At 42.0% G+C, this 23,733-nt stretch overlaps 1 protein-coding gene across 1 annotated transcript; it reads left to right on the forward strand.

Annotated features, from left to right (window-relative positions):
* Positions 1-23,443, forward strand: LOC113096431 (midasin-like; the record flags this gene model as incomplete). Its single annotated transcript, XM_026261814.1, is given in 42 exon segments — positions 1-112; positions 945-1,171; positions 1,484-1,708; positions 1,817-1,924; positions 2,041-2,233; positions 2,382-2,591; positions 2,707-2,838; positions 3,324-3,427; positions 3,622-3,736; positions 3,818-3,993; positions 4,623-4,704; positions 4,864-4,959; positions 5,080-5,192; positions 6,224-6,372; positions 6,456-6,516; positions 6,615-6,826; positions 6,962-7,065; positions 7,158-7,302; positions 7,854-7,950; positions 8,101-8,214; positions 8,531-8,678; positions 9,636-9,743; positions 9,844-9,995; positions 10,469-10,647; positions 11,035-11,243; positions 11,471-11,617; positions 11,709-11,850; positions 12,420-12,554; positions 12,980-13,118; positions 13,428-13,566; positions 13,696-13,826; positions 13,984-14,122; positions 14,275-14,404; positions 14,611-14,868; positions 15,904-16,101; positions 16,233-16,270; positions 16,272-16,442; positions 16,563-16,685; positions 22,610-22,798; positions 22,887-22,990; positions 23,097-23,265; positions 23,356-23,443. Coding segments are annotated over 42 exon segments (5,995 nt in total), but the record flags the coding sequence as incomplete, so codon positions are not given.
* Positions 23,444-23,733: the final 290 nt, after the last annotated feature.

Consider the following 23,733-nt stretch of genomic DNA (forward strand, 5'->3'; position numbering starts at 1 on the left):
CACGACAAATGATAGAATGGAAAACCTGGAGTTGAGCCTGACATCTCTAGGTGCGATCTCTAGACATATCGATAAAAGTCACAACGAACTCAGCAAATATCTCACAAAACAGGTAAGGACCGCGTGTTCTGAGCACTTTGTAAGACTGTTATAAGAAGCTTTCATCTGTTTAGCACATGCTGAGTACAACGTGTGTGTCACACCACACTCCCCCACGTTTCTGTAGTACACATGCTGCTCGCTGCTTGTTTATACAGAAGTAATGCTTTAATTCCATTCGTTTTCATGATAACCGTAATTTAAGTGTTATGTATATTTGTCTATTTGGGAATCCAGTCTTGTTTTGAGCATGAATGGATTATTTTGGACATGTTGTAGTATGGTTTGAAGTTTGGGTTTTGGAAACATGCTAAAACACAACCACGGTTTATAATTTTGACAGATTCACAAGGTACAGTATTATATAAAAAAAAAACACTAATGCAGCCTTGATCAATATTCACTGGTGTGAATATAAACCAGCATATAAAAACCGGTAGGAATATCTTTCATACTTTGGAACCAATCCAAATGTATCCATATGAGCATTTTCTAATCGGATTCCAACATTAAACACCACAAAAAATGACACATGGTTCCAATAGGATTATAATGATTGCTAAAAGTATAAAATATAAAAAAATATATAAATAATTAGTGGTAATATTTCAGGATTTGTAAAGGCTTACAACTCGTCCTGTGATCATCACCGATACATGATTAGTAGACATCATTTCAATAAGAAAAATTGAAATCTAATATCTAAAGATGACTCTATGATTGAACATTAATGAAAAAAAATATCATCATCATTATTATTATCTAATTTATTATCATCATCATTATTGTTATTATATTTTATTATTTATTTATTGTTTTGACTGGCATACATTTTTTCCTCATAGATATGGAGTCAGCAGGACAGGCAGTGTATACTAGAATGTCTTGCGAAGCTCTTGTTGGAGAAGGAGTACACCCTCCTCATTTCTCGTCACTTGCGACCACTGATCCTGGACCTTTTGGAGAGGAATGCCGAAAGGATCAAAGGAGACGTCAGACTGAATCATGACCTCCACGAGCGCTTGTGTGTGGCTCTAAGCAAACTTCTCAACATCAGTCCAGATGCTCAAGCGTAAGTAACCATGCAGGATCAGATGTAAGATAAATTATAGGTTCTGAAAGTATTGGAAAATCTGGAAATGTCAGTTAATTGTAAAATTAACATGGAAAATGGATATTATACATTTGGAAAAGTTATGGAAGCCTCTGTAGTGATTTAAATTGCATGTGTTTGAATTGATCTGTTTGTAAGCATGTATCTTTTTTTGAGTCATACATCTGTCAAATCTATTTAGTCATTAGTCGATTCATTAGCAAATCGGTCTGAATTTGAATGAACAAATGTCCAGTATATTATGAACAGATTTGAATGGTTTTCTCACAGGTTTGCAGCGAGGTATTTTAGCAGCTCTCCTCCAGTATTTCAGAGACTCTTCTTCACCAGTGAAGAGGCTGCTTCCATCCAGTATGGGCCCAGACGAATGAAATTACGGGACCTGATGGGGGCCACCCTCCGCTTCCTCCAAAGCGACTGTGAGAAGTTCCGTGTCCTGTGGGACTGGAGTGCCTGTGTTTCACAGCTTCTCACCAGTGACGTCATGGTCAGAAGGTATTGCCAATTTGTAGATCAGAAAAAGCCTCTCAGATGGTCCAGAAAGTATTCAGAATATCCTCAATCTGTATCTTTGCTCAGTTTCTTTTTGTGTGTTTTTTTAAGCTACACTGCCCAGTGCCTTGCCCTGGTGTCCCACATGACAGATAACCAGAAAATGATATTTTTGAGGAAGGTGCTTTCGAGTGAAGAGATTCTGCATCTGAAAATGAAGTAAGTTTGAATATCTTTTACTTTAAAGTGCCTTTTTTTTCACCTTGTTCTATTTGTTCAGACATTAGTCAATAGCTTTAGCTCTCAAACAAAATGATAATCTCATATCTGTGTAGGTCACTCGAGGAGACACAGCTGCTGGAGGTAGAAAAGGCTCTGGTTTTGGCCAATCAGGGCTCAGCAGTATGGCGTAAAGAGAGGGTAAATAAGGTCACCCGCGGTCAGGTGGTGACAGAAGACCTGACACGGAGTGTTACTGTGGTGTGTGGGGTGATTCTACCTAGACGGACCCCTCGACAGGACGAACAGGTATGACAGACAACCAAAAGCAGAATATTAAGCCAGATTTAATAGAACTTTAAACAAAGCCAGTTGACAGTTGTAAGCCAGAACCTCTATAAGTGTGTTATGGGAGAATTTGCATGTATTGAAATGTCACTAAATATGAAATTTTCAGACAAGTTTAAGTAATTTAGTGCTGGTGGATTCAACCTGCCAAAATCTTCGGCGACTCGCCATGGCTGTGGCGTCCCAGAAGCCCATTCTTTTGGAAGGGCCAATTGGATGTGGAAAAACTGCTCTTGTTGAATATCTTGCTGCTGTCACTGGGCACATTAAAGCCCCTGACATCCTCAAAGTTCAGCTTGGAGATCAAACCGACAGTAAGGTGAGAGTTGCTTGAATTTTGAACATTTTCATTTAGCTGCTTATTGTTTTACAATATTTTAAGTTTGTCTGTTGTTAAGCACTCACACATATTTCCTGCATTTGTTTTTCTGTAGATGTTGCTGGGTATGTACCGCTGCACAGATATACCTGGAAAGTTTGTGTGGCAGCCAGGGTCCCTGACCCAGGCAGTCTCTAAAGGTTACTGGATTCTGCTGGAGGACATTGATCACGCTCCTTTAGATGTGGTGGGTGGTGAATGCACAAAAACATGGGAAACATAGTCTTTTTTTAGAAATGTTTAGGGAAAATACTTTTTTTGTTACTGATTTGCATTAATTAGAGCTGTTTACGGAGCATTTACAGTAAATGTAATGCTGTCTAAGAAATATAGCACATGTTGTTTTGCTTCTGAATGTGAGAAAGAAACAAATAATGCTTTTATTATGTAATTTATATATATATATATATATATATATATATTTATATATATATATATATATATATATATATATATATATATATATATATATATATATATATATATACACACACACACATATATGTGTGTGTGTGGTCAAATTCTGACTTTGTGAATAGACTGTATGTAAATATATAAATAAGACAATTTATTATTTTGATAAATGGTTTAACTGGTTTGGTTTGCTGTTAAATTGTATGGTTTAGAAGATGAAGCTATATTTAATCATGCTCTTGTTGTTTTTTTCTATAGATATCTGTTCTGCTCCCTCTCATGGAGAACAAGAAATTGACAATTCCAGGACGAGAGGACTGCATTCAGATGGCCCCATCATTCCAGTTTTTTGCCACACGAAGGTAATGTATATATGAAATATTATTGCAATTAAAAAATTGCTATTTTAATGTATTTTGATATAAATGTAATTTATCTTGTAATGCTAAAGCTGAATTTTCAGCAGCCATTACTCCAGTCTTTAATATGCTGATGAGAAATATTCTAAACTAGGTTTTTTACATCAGTTTATTAATGATTCCATCACTATTTTTAGGACGTTTTACAGTGGAGGAGCCTGGCATCGACCGCAGGGTTCACGTGCTGCACTTCTGGACAAATACTGGAGTAAACTGCAGATTGGCAACATGAGCCGAGAGGAACTTAAACAAGTAAGCTATTCCCTAACACTGAAATAGATTGTGTTTAGGTCTTGATAATATCTTTAAATTCAATTTTTTTTTTCTGTTCAGGTCCTAATGAAGAGGTACCCTAACCTGGCAGTGGTGGTGGAGCGTCTTTTGGACATCTACTGCCAGCTAACAGGAGACAGACATCAAATCAGCTCCAGTCCGCAGGGTCCTAGTGCAGCCCACAACACATCAGATGAACACATCACATCACTGGAGGGCAGAAGCCTCTCTCTGAGGTAACGCTTTTAATTAGAATTAGAAGAAAGTCTTCAAAATCATCATTATAAAAACATTGAATAATGATATAAAAAAATTGCATAATGATATAATTTACTGATATAAGTAAAATGTACTACATTTTCTAAATAGTTAAACATCAAGTCAAATTTGTATTTGTGCAGTTTCTTTTAAATGCTTGTGGGCATTTACAAATAGCTCTGTATCGAGAAATGACACCATAGACTTATCAATAAATGATGAGTGTCATTTAAGTCCTCACAATGTAACAAACAGTTCAACTGAAGCAGTGACTCTACAATAAAACCCTTACTCCAGAGTTGTGATGTATCAGTCTGTGTCCATCCATTGTGTAGTTGGGCCTCAGGCTGTTCATCAGCTTTCCACTGGACTCTGCTGCAGTCAATGACACATCGATCTCTCTGTTCCCACTGTGGAGCCCTAGCAGAAACACAGTATGAGATTTGGGCCAGGGCAAATCATTTATATAACTATCTGTGTACAATAGATACCACACACTGACGCAGAGTGTCATCAATATCTTGTAGAGGGTTTTTCTTTTTTCTATAGGCCTAATATTTAAAGCAACAGTTCTCCAAAAGTGTTTTTTTAATTTATTTTTATACAGGGACTTGCTGAAATGGTGTGAGAGAATCTTCTTAAATTTTGACAACTCTTGTGCTTCCACAGCACAAAATGTGTTTCTAGAGGTGAGTGGCTACCAAGCACTCTGTCACATTCATTTTTGGGGTTTTTGCTTGTTGGATCACATTATAGTGTTCACCATTAAATGCTGAAGACACAAGAACACTAATACTGAGAAATCCTGTGTTGTTATAAGATAAATGTTTTTGTTGCTTTACCTTCAGGCTCTGGACTGCTTCACTGCAATGCTCTCCAAATCTGAGAGCAGACTCAAGATGGCAGAGATCATTGGCAGCAAACTCAACATATCCAGAGAGAAGGTATATGTTATCTGGTCAGAAAGTGTGCAATATTACAGTAATGGCTGTAAAGCACCCTCTTATATATCTCCATAATATAGAGATAAAGCCTGCTCTAATACTGTCAATGTGCTATTTCAGGCCCAGCACTTCTGCCAGATGTACCTGCCTGCCATCAGTGTGACAGAGCTGGAGGTGACGGTGGGCCGTGCCATGTTACTCCGCAAGCAGAGCGACGCAGTGTGGCTAAGCATGTGAGATTGCATTATCAGAGTATAGCCTTACCATCTCCATTCGTCTGTCTCGCTCTCTCTCTGACTGGCTTTTCCCCTTTTAATCTACTATGTTACAAATTGTTTAACTGTGCCAACACTGACCGCTGTGTGGACGGCACCCTGCTGAGAAATTGAGTCTGTGTGGGATTGATTGGTAACTGTGCTTTTTAAGACAGGAATTCAACAGCTTTGAGCACAACAGAGGAAAATATAGCAGGATTCCTTTATTAGTCGTCAGGCATAAACTGAGTACTGGAAGAGAGCTTTTGCATTTAGCAGATGATTTTATCCATATTGACAAAATAAGATAAATGGTGTTTTGAAGAAGTAACAGTATTTAGAATATACAAGTGCAGGTTTATTAGACAACTAGATTAGGAAGCAAGAGGAAAAATGCAGAGAACAAAAATGAAGAAGTTTAGATGAAAGTTGGCAGCACTTTCAGCAGGAGAGGAGCAGAAAAGGGCAAGGTTTTGGAGATGATTTTGTGCCTCGTTGTGGAGGAACAACAAGGCGTTGTTTGTTCAGTGACCTTAGCTGGTGGGAGGGAGTGAACACTAATCGTTCCAGAGGAATCTCAGTGCTGTAGAATTTTTTGAAAACCAGTCAGACATAGCAATGTTAGCTAAAACGTAAACTATAAAAAATGTTTGGTAATGCTTTAGTATAGGGACCAGTTCACACTCTTAACTAGTTGCTTATTATTAGCATCCCTATTATTAACATATGGGTTTATTAGTATTTAAAAAGCACATTGTGCATTACCATATTCGACATCCATAATCCTTCCCAATAGCTAAACTTAACAACTTACTAGCTATTAATAAGCAGCAAATAATGAGTTTATTGAAGCTAAAGTTAATTGTTTGTTTATGTGTGTCCAAATGTTTTTATTAATTGAATTAAAACTTGGAAATATACAAATAAAACTGGTTCTAAATTTGAATAAATACTATAATAGTATATTAACAATATTGAAGCCTTTATAATTTATGTGTATTGACCCGCAGAGGCAGACAAACATTTGCCACCACACGGCCATCCTCTGTACTTTTGGAGCAGCTCTCAGTGTGTGTCACTAAAGGGGAACCTGTCCTGTTGGTCGGGGAGACGGGCACAGGAAAGACCTCTACTGTACAGTACCTGGCAGAAATGACAGGTAACACATCTGAACTAAACTACGCCAGTAGGTTTAACACAGTGCATCATTGTTAACCTCCTGCCCTGTTGTACTGCCCACAGGACACAAACTCCGAGTGGTCAACATGAACCAACAGAGTGACACTGCTGACCTATTAGGAGGGTGAGTAGACAAGTGACAGGAAATATGGACAGTAACAATGTGGTAGAAGCTCTCTGGGAAGTGCGAACATTTTTTTTGCTTTGCTTTGATGATTGAAGGTACAAACCAGTGGACCAAAAGCTTATCCTTTTGCCCCTCCGGGAAGCATTTGAGGACCTCTTTTCGCAGACATACTCTCGGAAACAGAACCTGACCTTCCTGGGTCACGTCCAGACCTGTTTCAGAGGCAAACGCTGGCAGGACCTTCTGAAGCTCATGGACCATGTCTGCAAATCAGCACTAACCAAGGAACTACACGATAAACCCAATGGTAATTCTAAAGGTTCAAATCAATTACATCAGTCATAATTTCTGTTGTTTCTAAATTCTTTTTGTAAAAAAGAAAACAAGGATTTGAGATAGTTTTTCAGTCATCTTTTTCTTTTTCTTGGTGTTTTTCTCATAGCCGCCTTGCTGCAGGAGCAGTGGGAGGCTTTGGCTCTCAAACTCAGTCAGACGCAGGAACAGATTCGGGCCTGTGAATCCGCTTTGGTCTTTGCGTTTGTGGAGGTAATTGTCTCTCCTCTAACCTCCTGTCTAAATCTCTTCTTTCTCCTGTTATCTCCTGAATGAATATTGTGGCTGTCTGTGTATCCGCACAGGGGACTTTAGCCCAGGCTGTGAAGAAAGGCCAATGGATCCTGCTGGATGAGATTAATCTGGCTGCTGCAGAGACGCTGGAGTGTCTGAGTGGATTGCTGGAGGGCAGCGCTGGGTCACTGGTGCTACTGGATAGAGGCGACACTGGTGAGTCCCTAACAAATTGGTATAGTGGGTAAATATGTGCCTTTGTAGTACTTTGCCTTTCCCTTATGCTACTTCTGTAGGCTGACTGTAGACACTTTGGATCAAATAGATTATGAGATGAAACCGCTTGTTGTCACTGATTGGGAAACAGTCTACTGTAGTTTATTGGCTCAAAAACAGTTGTATACTACTGTTCAAAAGTTTGGGGTTGATATGATTTTTTATGTTTTTGAAAGACAGTAATATTTTTAAAATATTTTCAATTTAAGATGAATTTTCAGAAGCTATTACTTCATTTTCACATGATTCTTCAGAAACCATTCTTATATGATGATTTGGTGCTCAAGAAACATTTATTAATGCTTTTGTAGAAACCATGATGATTTTTTTTTTCAGGGTACTTTGATGAATTGACAGTTCAAAAGAACAGAAAGCGTTCTTGATGCTTAATTGTTGTCCTTTACCAAACGTGTTGTTGTTGATTGTTGGTATAGAAATGTTTGATTTAATTCAGAGGTAATTGACTGTTTTCATGGTGTCATTCGGTGTAGAGCCTCTGGTTCGTCACCCAGACTTCCGCCTGTTTGCCTGCATGAACCCAGCCACTGATGTAGGCAAGAGGAACCTGCCACTGGGCATTAGAAACCGGTGAGAGGGGCTCGGACTCCTAATGAATATCTAGCATATTTGTCTGAAGATAAAATACACTGAAATGTATACATTCTTAAGCATTCAAATATTTTCTGAGAACACTGTATGTGCTTATATGAAGTTAATGTAATTGTGTTTATGTATCAGATTTACAGAGTTGTATGTGGAGGAGCTGGAGAGTGAAAGTGATTTACGAATCCTCGTCTCTGACTATCTCAAGGGCCTTAACCTGACCAGAGGCATCATCCATGGAATCATCAGGTTTGTTCACGGGTCTTTAGTAGGTCTTCATTGCCATCAATAGAACAGCAAACTGACTTTCCTCATTAAAACACAATTTTTTGCAGATTGATATATAGAAGACTAATGGTAGCCAAAAGCACAACAATTATAAAACAAATAATGATAATATTAAGGTAGTTTAAAATTTTAGGTATTTACTTATCAAATATGGTTTTTATCCCAAGAATTGTAAAATACACAACATATAGAATTCATCCCTTTAGTTAGGTGCTATACTAAAAGACACTTGTGAGTGATGTTTCTTTAAACAGAATCTTCCCTGATTTTCCCTCAGTTTTTATTTAGCTGTTCGTAAGGAGGCTAACACTCGGCTAGTGGACGGTACGGGTCACAAGCCTCACTACAGCTTGCGTACACTTTGCAGAGCTCTGAAATATGTGGCCTCTGATCCCTGCTACAACATCCAACGCTCCCTCTATGAGGTAATGTATTTGTCCTCCTCATCGTTCATATCTCAGAAGTCTGACACCTAGTGAGTTGTGTTATGTTACAGTAAATGTCTGTTACATGTTGCTATATTGAAATAAGATATTTCTTATTTCAAGTAAATAAGTAAAGACCAAGCAGCAACCTCCCACTCTCTCTCTTGAAACTAATATGGAAGTGACTTAAACTGTAATTCGTCAACTGGCCGCTAGAGGTTGGATGCAAAAGGGAGTCAATCCCATAGACTCCCCATGTTAAAATGGCCAACTTTACAGCAGAAGAAAACGTTTAAAGCCTGGTTCAAAAAAATATTTTGGACTATATAGTTATTTTTGCCCTTCATGACAACAATGAGGGTGGTGAATTAAACTTATCTGTTTAAATTATATAAAACCTTAAAGTTCTGCATAATTAAAGGTGAGGCCACTTGATTGACAGGGTGATTGCCGCTGGTGTCACCACAGTCTAGCTAGGTGGGTGTGGCTTCAGCAACCAGCTCCCACCTTTTTGCCCATTTTCGATTATTCGTGAGTGACCTGCTGTGTCACGCTGCCAAGATGGTGACGGCCGGCTCCGCCTACTTTTGGCTTCATAAATGCTCTTCTGAAGCCTATGGGTGATGTCACAGACACTACATCCATGTTTCTATACAGTCTAATGTAAAGACACATGAACTTGACTTTGCCTGGGTATGGATGTTTTACCTTGGTTTACCTAGGTTGTTTAAAGCTTAAATAATTCATTAGTTCTGTTCACCATTGACCAGCTTCATTTATTTTAGTTAGTGCACCAAGTTTTATGCCAATCATATGACAAAATGCTCTGTGTTTGTTTGTTTTTTTTTGGGCATAAACAGTAGACATTTAAATAAAGAAGTGTGTCGTGTGCATTGTGTAAAAGAAATAAAAACACCATGTAAAGTATATTTACGTGGAGGTTAATATCTTCTACAGGGTTTCTGTCTGAGTTTTCTCACTCAGCTGGATCGCAGCTCTCACCCTGTTGTGCAGAAACTGGTGTGTCAGTACATACTAGGAGGAAATGTGAAGTGTCTAAAGCAGGTAATCATCTCAGAGCTACTTTTATCCATGCTAATATTTGTTTAAAGGGATAGACTCTAGATGTTCTTTGTGTGAAAATGGTCCTGTGCTCTCTCTTCAGCCAATCCCAAAGCCAAAGGACCGTGTGTGCATGCAGATAGAGGACTACTGGCTGATGCGGGGTGACATGGAGCCTACTGTAGACTCCAGTTACATCCTCACACCCTCCGTCAAGCTCAACCTGAAAGACCTGGCACGGGTAGTGTCTGCCGGGTAGGAAAACCCACCCCAGATATGTCCCCTGTGACTTTCCGTAGATCAATCTCACCATCGATACATATTACATACACAGCAGCTCTCTGTTCATCTGTGGGAGGATTTGATTCACTTTTAGTTCTTTGGGTAGTAATCATAGTAACTGATTGATTTGATTTTCTATCTTGGTGCCATTTGTCTGGGACAGTTCAGACCTAGTGAACAGTTGATTTATATATCTGTATAGAGCTGACTTCAGGACCCTTTTCACATCAGATCTCATAATCTTCAAATACACTTTTTCTGTACCTTTCTGGGAGAAACCCCACACTTCTATATCTCTATATTGCTCGTAATTTTATACATATATATATATATATATATACACACACACACACACACACACTGTAAATTCATTACATACTAGGAATAATTTTCCACCAATTTCTTCTATACATTGTCTTTCCTCTTTGTGTTGTTTTGGTGATTAGCATCCATCCAGTGCTCATTCAGGGGGAAACGTCTGTAGGAAAGACGAGTCTGATAAAATGGCTTTCAGCTGCCACAGGAAACCAGTGTGTGCGGATCAATAACCATGAGCACACCGATATCCAGGAGTACATCGGCTGCTACTCCTCTGATGAGCATGGCAAACTTGTCTTCAAAGAAGGTACATAACCTTTGGAGCACACATTATAATGAAATGCACAAGTATGTGAATCTGTTATGCTTACATTACAATTCCATTGAAAGAGAATTTTTGAATGTAAATATTATGTAAATTCATTAAAATGGTACGAACTGCATGTTGTTATAGGCCAGGCTTAAAATGCAACACTCAGGGGGTCCTGGCTTTATCCATCTACACACAAAGGGGGCTGAAACAATTAAAGACCCTTGACTTATGCTAAAGATATTAATACATTTTAAGTATTCACTGACATCTCAGATGGTAAATTAGATCGTTGTCTCTCTTCATGTATAGTTCAGTGTTCGATTAACCTTATGTTTTATGTCATGTTTTCATGTAAACAACATATGTTTCTTTCCCCTGAAGGTGTTCTGATCGATGCCATGAGGAAAGGTTATTGGATCATTCTAGATGAATTAAACCTTGCCCCCACTGATGTCCTCGAGGCCCTGAATAGATTGCTGGATGATAACCGAGAGCTCTTCATCGCCGAGACACAGGAAGTGGTCAAAGCCCACCCTAGATTCATGCTCTTTGCCACTCAGAATCCTCCTGGACTTTACGGGGGCAGAAAGGTCTCTTCAATAAATTTTAAAAAATGACCAGTTTGTCAGGCAGCCTTGTTTTCTTGATCGTTTGTGAACTGTAATCTGCAACAGTAATGCGGTAACTGATTGGGAGGTGCTGATGTATTGGTTCTGATGTTACTGCTCAGGACAGGCTCAAGAATTTTAATGCACTTAATTATTCTATCTTAATATCCTATCAAGGTCTGACCCATGTGTCTTTCATTCTTATATAGGTTCTGTCCCGAGCGTTTAGGAACCGTTTCGTGGAGCTGCATTTTGATGAGCTGCCCAGTGTAGAGCTTGAGAACATTCTCCATCAGCGCTGCAGTTTGCCCCCATCCTACTGCTCCAAACTCATCAAAGTCATGCAGAACTTGCAGGTGCGCATCTCATTTTGTTGCATCAGTTTATAAGAATCTATTTTGAGAAGTTCACGAATATGTTTTTTGATATGGTGATTATTTGTATCAGTCCTTGCGTAGAGGATCCAGTGTGTTTGCTGGGAAACATGGGTACATTACCCTAAGAGACCTGTTCCGCTGGGCTGAACGCTATAGGCTGGAAGAGCAGAATGACACCTCACGTGATTGGCTACAACATTTGGCTGATGACGGTAAAATCAATGACAAACTTTTGGAGTAAAAAAAAAATAAATATGTCCACTACAGTTCAAAGGTTTGGTATCTGTAAGATATTTTAAATGTTTATCTTGTGTCTGTTATGTGCACGAAGGTTGCATTTATTTAGTAGTAAAACAGTAATATTGTGAAATAATAATATTACAGTTAAAAATTATAAAAAGAAAAAAAAGAAATTTATTCCTGTGATGGCAAAGCTGAATTTTCAGCAGCCATTGATCCTTCAGAAATCAATTTAATATGCTCATTTAATACTCAAGAAATGGTTCTTCTTGTTATTGATTGTGGTGATTGTTTTCTGGAAACCGTGATACTTTTTTTTAGGATTCAGTTCAAAACACCAGCATTTATCTGAAGTAGAAATCTTTGGTAACAATGTAAAAGATTTTACTGTTACTTTTAGTGCTTTTTATTATTTAAATTCAATTAGTGCCTCCTTGCTGAATGAAAGGAATTGATCAATGAATCAGTGATGTTTTACTGATCCCAAACCTTTGATGTAATATTTGAAAATTATTGCAATAATCATGGTGTTCACTCACAGGCTACATGCTGTTGGCCGGCCGTGTCAGAAAGCCAGAGGAAGCGCTGACCATCCAGAACATTTTGGAGAAGCACTTTAAAAGGACTGTGAACTTAGATGCTCTTTTCTCTGAAGCTCAGGTCACCTCTCAGTTCAGTGAGTTTTTGCGCACAAACACAGAGGCACACCGAATTCTGACATCAGGTCGATGACTTTCAATTACTAATGTTGTTCTCCCTGGTTGTTCCATTGCATTATCACATCAACAAATACCAGTAGCACTGCACAGATTAATGACAGTCCCTTATTAAGGCATCTTAGCCACCTCCACTACCCGCGTGTTCCTTATATGATGCAGGTATTTAGTGTGAGGTTATCGATTGTATCTTGTGATGTTTATTTCCATCTATACAGATGATTTAACATAGCAAAATAGTTTAGATGAAAGGTTAAATTCTTGATTCTGATGCTTACCTAAAGATCAGTCTGATTAGCTCACTTTATTACTAATGGCCAGATTGATTGTTTTGGCTGGCTCAGTTTTATATATTGACGGTTGTTGATGGCTTGGCACTTGGCAGGCCCTTTTGTGGACAGCATTGCGGGTGTCCCTGAAGAGTTCGGTCATGTGGTGTGGACCCAGGGCATGAGGAGACTGGCTGTGCTAGTGGGACGAGCGCTTCATTTTGGAGAGTCTGTTCTGCTTGTTGGGGACACGGGGTAAGCTGTAATACAGTCCCTATTTGAACCTCAGTGAGAGGGTTTGAAAATCTGATCAGTTCCCTTTGACACATCTTAAAAGTAACAAAATGTAATTTATCAGATTAACAGTGAGTTTTTTTTTTTTGTTTTTTTTGTTTTTTAAATATTGTTTTAAATGTCGGGGGCCTTAAAGTTGAGAATTACTGCTCTAATACCAATTGAAAATGTCAACACAGGAAACTAAATTTGCCTTTAAAACTTTTAGTAGCTTAATTTATCAGATAAAAGAAGCTGAAATGGATTAAAAGTTCCTCCCCTTTACTCCAGCTGTGGTAAAACCACCATCTGCCAGCTGTTTGCTGCATTAGTTGGTCAGAAGTTCTTCTCTGTGAACTGTCACTTGCATATGGAGACGTCTGACTTTCTGGGTGGCCTGCGACCTGTCCGTCACACGGGAACCCAACAGGTAATACTCATATTTCTTAAGATTGAGTTTACAAAACTCTCATTTCCAGTCCTATAATCAGACTGTCACCAGCTTATAGCTTATTCATCACTGCTGGTTTTGATTTGACATGAATGTATTATGTTTCAGGCTGATGCGGAGGACGGCCGTCTGTTTGAATGGCATGATGGACCACTGGTGCTGGCGATGAAACAGGACGGTGTGTTTCTAATGGATGAGATCTCGCTGGCAGATGACTCTGTGCTGGAGAGACTCAACAGGTGTGAATTTAAACTCAATCTTCTCACACTGACAGCTTATAAACAGTGTTTACATTTTACTTAAAAGTTTTCATATCGTGTTTGTTTGAAATTTTGTAAATCATCAATATTGGCACATCTCTTGTTGAAAGTGTTTATGTGACTGTGTTCTGTGCAGCGTGTTGGAGACTGAAAAATCATTGGTGCTGGCAGAGAAAGGCAGCGGAGATGATGATGATGTTGAGCTGATCATTGCCGGGAAGAAGTTCCGGCTTGTCTCTACCATGAACCCCGGAGGTGATTTTGGAAAGAAAGAGGTCAGTACATGGAAAATTAGCATGGCTAAGTAACATTATGTTGAGGTTTTTTAATATTCTCTGAAGATTAATATTAATAGTGAAACAAGTGGATTGTGTTTGCGTGGATGAAACAAGCAACCAGTGGCACTGATGTGTTTGCATGTGTACAGCTGTCTCCAGCACTCAGGAACAGGTTCACAGAGATTTGGTGCCCCCAGAGCAACAGTCGTAATGATCTAATGCAGATCATCCAACACAATCTAAGGCCTGGACTCTCTCTGGACCAGCATGACCACCAAGGTGAATCACTCTGCACAGAGCAATCACTTCTAAAAAGCCTTGTTTCACACCCTTTGAAGTACTTGAATCTGATTGGCCGATAGCTGGATTCTACAGTCAGTAGCTTTGTATGATTACCACTAAACTACATGTAATTCATGTTTGTTGTCCTTGGTTAGTTAGTCTCCTGCTCGGTTCTAGTCTCATCATTGCTCTTCCCATCTCAGGTAAAGACATAGCAGAGCTCATGCTGGACTTCATCGACTGGCTGACCAATCAGGAGTTTGGCCGGCGGTGTATTCTAAGCGTGCGAGACATTCTGTCATGGGTGAACTTCATGAACACCGTATGTGAGCGGGACGAGGACGGCTTCATGACCATGGGGGAGCTGGACGAGGAGGAGCCCGAATGGGACCTGCGATTGGACACCGTAACAGCCTTTATTCATGCTGCGTGCCTTGTGTATGTGGACGGAATCGGCTCAGGTGGGAGAAAAGCGAGTGCAAACTGCATTTATCATGTTTTGGTACCCATTTACCCCCAAAATTAGTAAGATACACCAGCATTTCTGGGATCAATAAGATATTTTTAATGAAGTCTCCTAAGCTTAAAAGGCTGCATTTATTTGATCAAAATACAGTAAAAACAATCATATTGTGAGACATTATTACAATTTAAACTTTATTAAAAATATATATAATGCAGTTTATTTCTGTTGTTGCAAAGCTGAATTTCAACAGCTGTAAATAGTCTTAACATGATCTTTCAGAAATCATTTTGATATGCTGATTGTGTGCTGAAAAAACATAATTTTATCAATATTGAAAAATATTGTGCTGCTTAATATTTTTGTCGAAAACGTTTTTAGGATTCTATTATAAATGGAAAGTCAAAAAATGAAGTTTTGTGAAATAGAAACTTTTGTCACATTATAAATGTTGTTATTGTGCATGTATTTTGCTCAGTTTAATGCATGCTTAATTATTAAGTATTAATTAAAAAAAAAATAAAAAAAAAATGGAAATCCTACTTACCCCAAACCTTTCAACAGTACTTAGATTTTTTTCATTTTACAGAACAAATATCCCTTAACCATGCTACTTAAGAAAATATAAATCCTTATTACTATTAATGTTAGTGTGACTTGTCCTGTGTGTTGTAACTTATCTGGAATGTCTAAATAGTTGTCTGATTTGTCTTGTCTGTTGTCTTTTGTCTAATAAAAGAGAAAAGAGAAAAGGAAAAAGAAAAGAGAGATGTATGTATAAGGCGAAGGGGAGTGTTCCTTGTGTTAAATCTAATTTTTTTTTATTTTATTTTTTTTCCCCTATTGTATAGAGGTTATTGTTAAGTACTGGTAAACATTTGAATGAACTTGGCTGGAAAACCAGGTTGATTATTGTACAATCTCTCTGTTTTCTTTGTATTTGCATAATAAAAAACAATTATAAAAAAAAAAAAAGAAAATATAAATCCTTCTTAATGACCTCATTATTATTTTTATTTTTTTATGGTACCAGGAACCACAGTGTCGGCAGCAGAGAATGCCCTGGTGGCACGGAAATTGAGTATGGAATACCTGGAGAAGAGACTGAGCAGAATTACAGAGCTAGATGAGGAGATGAGGGATGCGCTCAGAGTCTACGACACTAATGTCCCCCGAGAGCCCCAGTGGGGTGAAGACTTCTTCGGCATTGACCCCTTCTACATCGCTGCAGGTGAGGAATCTATTAACATGTAAAAGTTAATATATGTAAACTGGGTGTTGTTAGCAGTTATTGTTATCAAATGGTTCCCCAGGTGGGACTTTCGGATTCTGTTTGCTACATATAGTCTGATCCACCCACAGGTTCTGAGAGTGAGGGCAGGAGTCTGTCGCACTACGCTTTTGAGTGCGGGCACCACTGCAGTGAATGCTCAGAGGATATTACGGGCACTGAAGCTTCAAAGACCCATACTTCTGGAGGGCTCACCTGGAGTGGGCAAAACCAGCCTGGTCGCTGCCCTTGCCAAGGCCTCTGGGAACCATCTTGTCAGGATCAACCTGTCTGAACAAACTGTATGTCAGTTTTTCTTCAGCATTGCTTTGTTGAACACAATCTAAACTCTACCAATGCAATGACAACCATTTTTGACCGGTGTTTTTAATTCATCGTGCTGTTTTGTCCTCTCTGTGCAGGATGTTACGGATCTCTTTGGGACAGACCTGCCAGTGGAAGGTGGGAAAGGAGGAGAGTTTGCATGGCGGGACGGTCCTCTTCTTGCTGGGCTGAAGGCTGGACATTGGATCGTCCTAGATGAGGTAAAGATAAATGGAAATGTGTTTCGGTCTTATTTTTTATATAGAGTTGATAACGATGGGTTACTTAACGTAATCCCAGGTTCTTTGATAACAGAGTGAGGTGTTTCACTATGGGAATCGCTTTGGGCGTGACCAGACCAACTACGGAAGCTCCTATGCCACCACGTCTGTCTTTGACAGACAGGTCGACCTGAGATCAGGCTCCACCCCCACCTATATTACTCAGGTCGACCCCTACGAAGTCATTAAGAGAGATTTCTTCCCGTTCCTATGCAAGGAGGGAAGTGTTGGTGAAACACCTCACTCTGTTATCAAAGAACCTGGGATTACGTTAAGTAACCCATCGTTCTTTTTCTAACTTCGCTCGGGTGTTTCACTATGGGAGATATAGACCACTCCCGGATTGCAACATACGCTATACCAATCATATGGGACTTGACGTGCTGACTCCTAACACTGCATGAGCTAAGGATGGCTCAGACACGTTCAGTCTATAAAATCGCACAAAAGTGTGCGGTGTGGCCCAGCTTGCTGCAGCACAGATCTCCTGGACCGAAACACCTCTGAGTAAGGCCCATGATGTCGCCATGCCCCTAGTTGAGTGGGCCCTTAAGCCCTCGGGAGGTTGGGAACCTCTGCATGCATATGCTAAGGAAATAGCTTCTACAATCCAGTGGGACAGTCGCTGACGTGACAATGGCTTCCCCTTGTGAGGAGTAGCCCATGACACGAACAGTTGGTCATTTTTCCTGAAACCTGCTGTCCTTTCTACGTACACACGAAGTGCTCGTACAGGACACAAGGCATTCAACCTCCCCTCCTCTGGAGAAGAGAACGGAGGAGGGTGAAAAGCTGCAAGATCTGTAGTTTGACATCTATATGACGAATCCACTACTTTAGGTACGAAAGCCGGGTTAGGGCGAAAGGAAACCCTTGTAAACCCTGCAGAAAACTGCAGACAAGATGGGCTGACCGACAGTGCCTGTAAGTCACTCACCCTCTTAGCTGACACCAGCGCTAACAGTAGTGCTGTCTTGAGCGAGAGAAACTTTAACCCTATAGCTTCCAATGGCTCAAAAGGGTGTTGAGAAAGGGCCTCTAAGACTGTAGACAAATCCCACAATGGGACCATTCGCCTGGCCCCTGGCCTCTTACGTCGTGCCCCCTTCATAAATCGACTTATTAAAGGGTGCTGACCTGCTGTCTTGTCACCAAAACCCACATGACAAGCAGATATAGCCGCTAAGTATACCTTTATTGTAGAAAAAGCTTTCCCTTCATCTAGCAGATCCTGCAGGAAACATAAAATGTCCCTCACTGAACATTGAAAAGGGACAATATGAATCCGTCCACACCATTCATCAAAGACTCGCCACTTATTACTATACAGTGAACGAGTGGAAGAGGCTCTTGCACTCTGTATAGTGTGTATGACCGATGGGGGCAGACCTGCTGCACTTAAATTCCACCTTTCACGGGCCAGGCCCAGAGAGCTATCCTGTCTGGGTGAGGATGGTAGATTTCCCCCCCCGCTTGTGACAGGAGGTCCCTCCGGGGAGGGAGGGGCCACGGCTGACCCGACAGTAGTTGAACAATCTCGGCCACCCAAGGTCTGGAAGGCCAACGTGGGGCTATCAGTATCAGCGACAATCCCATTTCCCTCACCCTGGCTAGAGTGGGTGAAATCAGGCTCAGAGGGGGAAATGCATACAGCAGGACATTTGGCCATTGGTGGGCTAAAGCATCCACACCCAATGGTGCATTTCCGTCTGCCAGAGAGAAGTACAGAGGACATTGGGCGTTTTCCTGCGAGGCGAAGAGATCTACGACCGCCTGGCCATATCTCTGCCATATCTGCTTCACCACCTGGGGATGAAGCTTCCACTCTCCGTACAGGGGATTTCCTCTGGACAACAAGTCTGCCCCCCTGTTCAATATCCCTGGAACATGGGTTGCCCTGATGGATAAAAGACTTATGTCGCACCACACAATCAGCTCTTTTGCCAGCTGGTGCAGCTGAAGAGAGCGTGTGCCTCCCTGTCGGTTGATATAAGCAACCACTGTGGAATTGTCTGTTTTCACTAAAACATGCTGACCCCTGATGAAGCTCAGAAAATGTTTCAGCGCTAGAAACACTGCCAACAATTCCAAGTAATTTATGTGTTTGTGAATTAGCTGAGGGGGCCAAACGCCGTTCACAGTTCTGCCCATTAGAGTCGCTCCCCAGCCCTTTAATGATGCGTCCGTCGTCATAGTGACTCTCGACGACACTGCCCCCAGGGGAATCCCCGATCTGAGGGTCGCGGGGCTTTTCCAACGTCTGAGCGCTCTGACGCACGCATACGTCACTCTCACCTGTCGGTTGAGATGACGCCGAGAACACAGACGCAGATGCGCGACCCAGCGCTGAAAGTCTCTCATTATTAGTAGTCCCAGTCGTACTACAGATATCACTGAAGCCATTAAGCCCAGCATTCGCAGGCACAGTCTGAACGGGACAACTTTCCCCGTCTGAAAAACGGGAGAGACATTGAGTGAATGACGCGATCCTCCTCTCTGTCAGAGTGACTCGATAAGAGAGGGAGTTTATACTGAGCCCCCAGATATTCTGCGTGCTGAGCTGGCTCTAAGCGGCTCTTTTCCATGTTTATTCTGAATCCCAAGCTGTTGAGATGCAATAACACCATATCTGCGTCTTTGATTGCTTGCTCTTTCGACGAGGCGCAAATCAGATAATCGTCTATGTACGACAGTATTCTTATCCCCCTGTTTCTCAATGGGAAAAGTGCTGCTTCCACACATTTGCTGAATACTCTTGGTGCTAGACACAGACCAAAGGGCATTGTCTGAAATTCGTAAGCAGTGCCTCGAAAAGCAAACCTGAGATACTTCCTGTGAGACGGGTAAATATCTATGTGAAAATACGCGTCTGACAGATCGATCGTCACAAACCAGTCGTTCTGGCGGATGGATCGACAAAGTGTCTTGTGTGTCAACATTTTGAATGAATATTTCCGTAGGTGCTTGTTTAACACACGGAGATCTAGAATTGGACGCAGAGATATGCTCCCCTTCTTTGGGATCACAAAGTAACGGGAATAAAAGCCCTGACAGCTCACTTCCTTTGGCACTACTCTGATGGCTCGTTTTTCTAAGAGACAGTCTATCTCGGCCGTCAGGACGCGAGCTGACTCTCCCTCGGCCGCTGAGGCTATTATAGCCATTGATCTGGGTGGTTTCATGGCAAATTGAAGCCTGTACCCCGTGAAATCGTGTTTACAACCCACGGATGAGCTGCGCATGCGCGCGCCAAACTGAGTATGCGAGCCGAGAGAGGTCCCCTGTATACTTCCCCAACGCGGCGGCGTTTTGATGAAGTACATTAACCCGTCTCCCCGCGCTGACCCTTCTGGAGGTGCGGCCGCGCTCCTCAGCGGAGAGGCTAGGGATACCACTCTCAATGTTTGGATTTTTTGCAATCTTCGCCCTCCGGCTGACTGCCTGGCTGCGATAGTGAAACATTTATTGTGTTTTAATGAGTTGGGGGAGCACGTCGCCCTCAGCCTGTGGCCTGGATGCGATAATGCATTTTTATTAAACATTCCCCTGAACTGATGGGCGTTTGAAACCCAGTGTAAGTGCTTGGTGACACTTGAGAACGTTTTGAAACTTGATTGCTTATAGCTGGAAGCCCTTACTGAACTGAGAACAACAGGGCTGGACCCCCTCTTTCTCTTTGGCGGGCGGAGAGAGAAGTGACGGGGAACATTCGCGTGTCAGGTCGCACGCTTCTTCTTCCGATCCTCGGGGTGGGGTGGGCGGTTTTCTCGCCGCCTGCGGCCGCAAATGAAATGTTTCCCCCGGGTCCGGAGCCATCAGATCTCGGACGATAGCCCACTTGCTGTCCGCTGGGAGGCGGTCTCACACTCCTAGCTCCCGTCTGCCTTCCTCTCGCCGCAGCGGCTGCTGCAAAACCTTGCCGTGCTGGCTGAGAGGGTGGTCGCGGTGTTTGCTTGCGCGGTAAACAGAGGTTAAAAGCCTCGTCCTCCTGTTTCCTGAGGTGCTGGTTTCTCTCATTTTCTCGAGAGCTGGTCCGAAAAGGCCCTTAGTTGGGGTCGAACGCAGCGTCCCATCACCTCAGCTTTTTGAAGCGTCGCCTAAACCAGACAGGTTCAGCCATAACGCTCCTCTCACCTGAAACGGCCAGCCCATAACACGGCCACAGCCCTGAACCGCGCCACGAGAAGAGCGGAGAATTAGGTCGTTTACCACACATATCTCGTCCCAGAGAGCTGGGTTCGGCACTCCTGTATCTAATTGTCGCCCCATCTCCTCCAAAATCTCCGCCTGGTACGCTGACAGTAAAGTCACCGCGTTCAGCGAGCACACTGACTGCGCCGCATACTTGTACATCCTCTGATAGATGGACGCGGTCAGGCGCTCCATCTTGTTCGGCAGCGAAATTTGGAAGAGGCAGAAATAGATCGACGATATGGATGGAGGTGATAGGCCACTGAAGACTCTATCGCTGGGGTCCGGCCAGCCCCAGCTCTCCCATTCCTTGGATCTCAAGTTTAGAGCATCCCTTGGTCGGGAGCTTGCTCTTAAAGGGGCTACCCCAATGGCGGGACATCTCCTTCATGCACGCCGGCACGGCGGGTAGGAGTTGTCTCGTTGTGGTTAGAGCAGGCGGTAGCCTTTTCCCGTCATAAAGGTCCCTCTCTGCTCCCTCTGAATCCTGGGCCGCGGGCCACGCTAGGCCCAGTTTTGCCGCGGCTCGCTTGCATACCTCGTGCAGGTTACTGTCTGCCTGCGAGCCAGTGTCAGTCGCGCTAGGAGGTCTAGACTGCTGGACAGGGAAGAGAGAGTTGTCTTCCTCCTCCTCTTCGTCATGTCCAAGTCGAGGAGGTCAGAGTTAGCATCGCCCTCTGCGTCCTCGTCTCCCGGCTCCTCATCCTCGTGTGCGAGAAGGCCATCGAACAGAGGAGGCATATCCGGGGATTCGGCTTCCATCATCTCAGCCCAGCTCGTCGTAGTAGCTCGCTGATGATCGTTAGCCTTAGTTTTCGCGATGGTTCCAGCCAGACATGGGTCCTGCTGACTAGCCACCGCCACTCTCAGCCTTCTCTCCAAAATTTTAACCGGCAATGACGCACAGTGAACGCACGTTTGTGGGTCCGCAAGCGACGTTTGAGCGTGCTTGGCGCCCATGCACACAATGCACATGGGATGGGGATCCCTGCCCGAGACGGTTGCTCCACATGATGATGGACACGGGCGGGGTGCGGGTTCCTTCTTCGACTCATTCCCTTTGGCGGGGTAATGACTGTCGACATGACGGCTGGAGAGAGAAGGAGTGATTCGAAGACTCGTCGTAACACGTTAGTCCGATTAATGGTTCACAGGGTAGTTAGCCCTTTTCGCGGCTCGCCCTGACGCGTAAAGCCTATGGTGGCTTGACACCACTGAAAATCCTATCGTCGTGATAACACGCGATAATCTGAACAGAATAGCTCGCCTTGACGCGGACACTATTCGGTGTGACACTCAACACAGTACCAATCCAATCCACTGATGTCGCGTTCGGTAGCGTACTCCAATGACGGCCCGCCAGTTGAACAGTTAAGCGAAATCAGCGAAAAGTTCGGACTTGCTGAGAGAGCTTGTAGTCCCTCACGGGAAGAAAGCGAGAATGACTTCGTAGGGGTCGACCTGAGTAATATAGGTGGGGGCGGAGCCTGATCTCAGGTCGACCTGTCTGTCAAAGACAGACGTGGTGGCATAGGAGCTTCCGTAGTTGGTCACGCCCAAAGCGATTCCCATAGTGAAACACCGAGCGAAGTTAGAAAAAGAACTCTGAAATATCTCTTTATTTTAGTTGAGTAGCTTTAATGATTGTTGTTTTTTTCCTCTTATCTCTCCAGCTGAATCTGGCCTCTCAGTCAGCTGGAAGTTCTGAAGCTTGCTTTGACCATCGTGCTGAGATCACATCCCTGAGCTGGGCATGCCTTCACGTTCAGCATGGGAAGACCAAGATCTTGGCTGCCAAAACCCTTTCACACAGGGAGGAGGACGCAAAGCCTTCCCAAGTCTTCCTAAACAGATTCACGCAGGTAATTTGAATCATTTTCTGTATTTTTTCTGAAAAAAAATACACTTTGATTGAGGATAGGACTGCGTTTCTGTATTTTCCTCATTCAGGTTTATTTGGATGCACTAACCAATGAAGACATGCAGTTCATTGTGACTCCATCTTTCCTAACATTGAAATGGATCATTTCAAAAATGGTGCAGTTTAGTAGCGGGTAAGTGGGCGATGCTAACTCACTGTCAGGTGTTTCTTTCTCAAGCTCTTTTTATTTGACACCTCCCATATATCGTGATTTCCTGTTTCTAAGCTTGTCCAAGAAGTGAACAGTTGAACGGAAATGGGGCAGATAGGAGGAATGGGAGTTTAATCTCCGTGACCTGTTGTGGTGCAGCTGATGCAGACCGACCAATTGCCAGGCTTCTTCAACCTGGCCAGCATGTTGGACTTGTGTACGCTGACCGCATGAGGACCGAGGCAGACAAGGCCCAGGTAACAATGCTAATTTAATTACCATTTATCTCTCATAACCTGGAGATATGAAGATAAAGCCGTTGATCACTAATACGTGTCTATCCTCAGGTGTTAGCAGTGTTGGAGAAGGTGTTTGGAGAAGACTTTGAACCTTATATGGGCTCCAGACAGTTCAATATCACCTTTGAACTTACAGGTTGGTCAGATAATAATATATAATATGGTTAGTATAATATAAATTTTGATTTTATTGGTTTTTAATCTGTGTGAATATATATATATATATTATATATATATATATATAATATATATATATATATATATATATATATATATATATAATATATATATATTATATGTAACAAAATATTGTAAATGATATTATATCATATTTTAATAGTTTTAATCTTATTTTTAATGTAATCCTTAATCTGTACTCTATAATAAATTGTATGTATAATAAAAGTCTTTAACATGAATAAACAT

The sequence above is a fragment of the Carassius auratus genome, unplaced genomic scaffold, assembly GCF_003368295.1.
Source record: "Carassius auratus strain Wakin unplaced genomic scaffold, ASM336829v1 scaf_tig00215923, whole genome shotgun sequence".
NCBI lineage: Eukaryota > Metazoa > Chordata > Actinopteri > Cypriniformes > Cyprinidae > Carassius > Carassius auratus.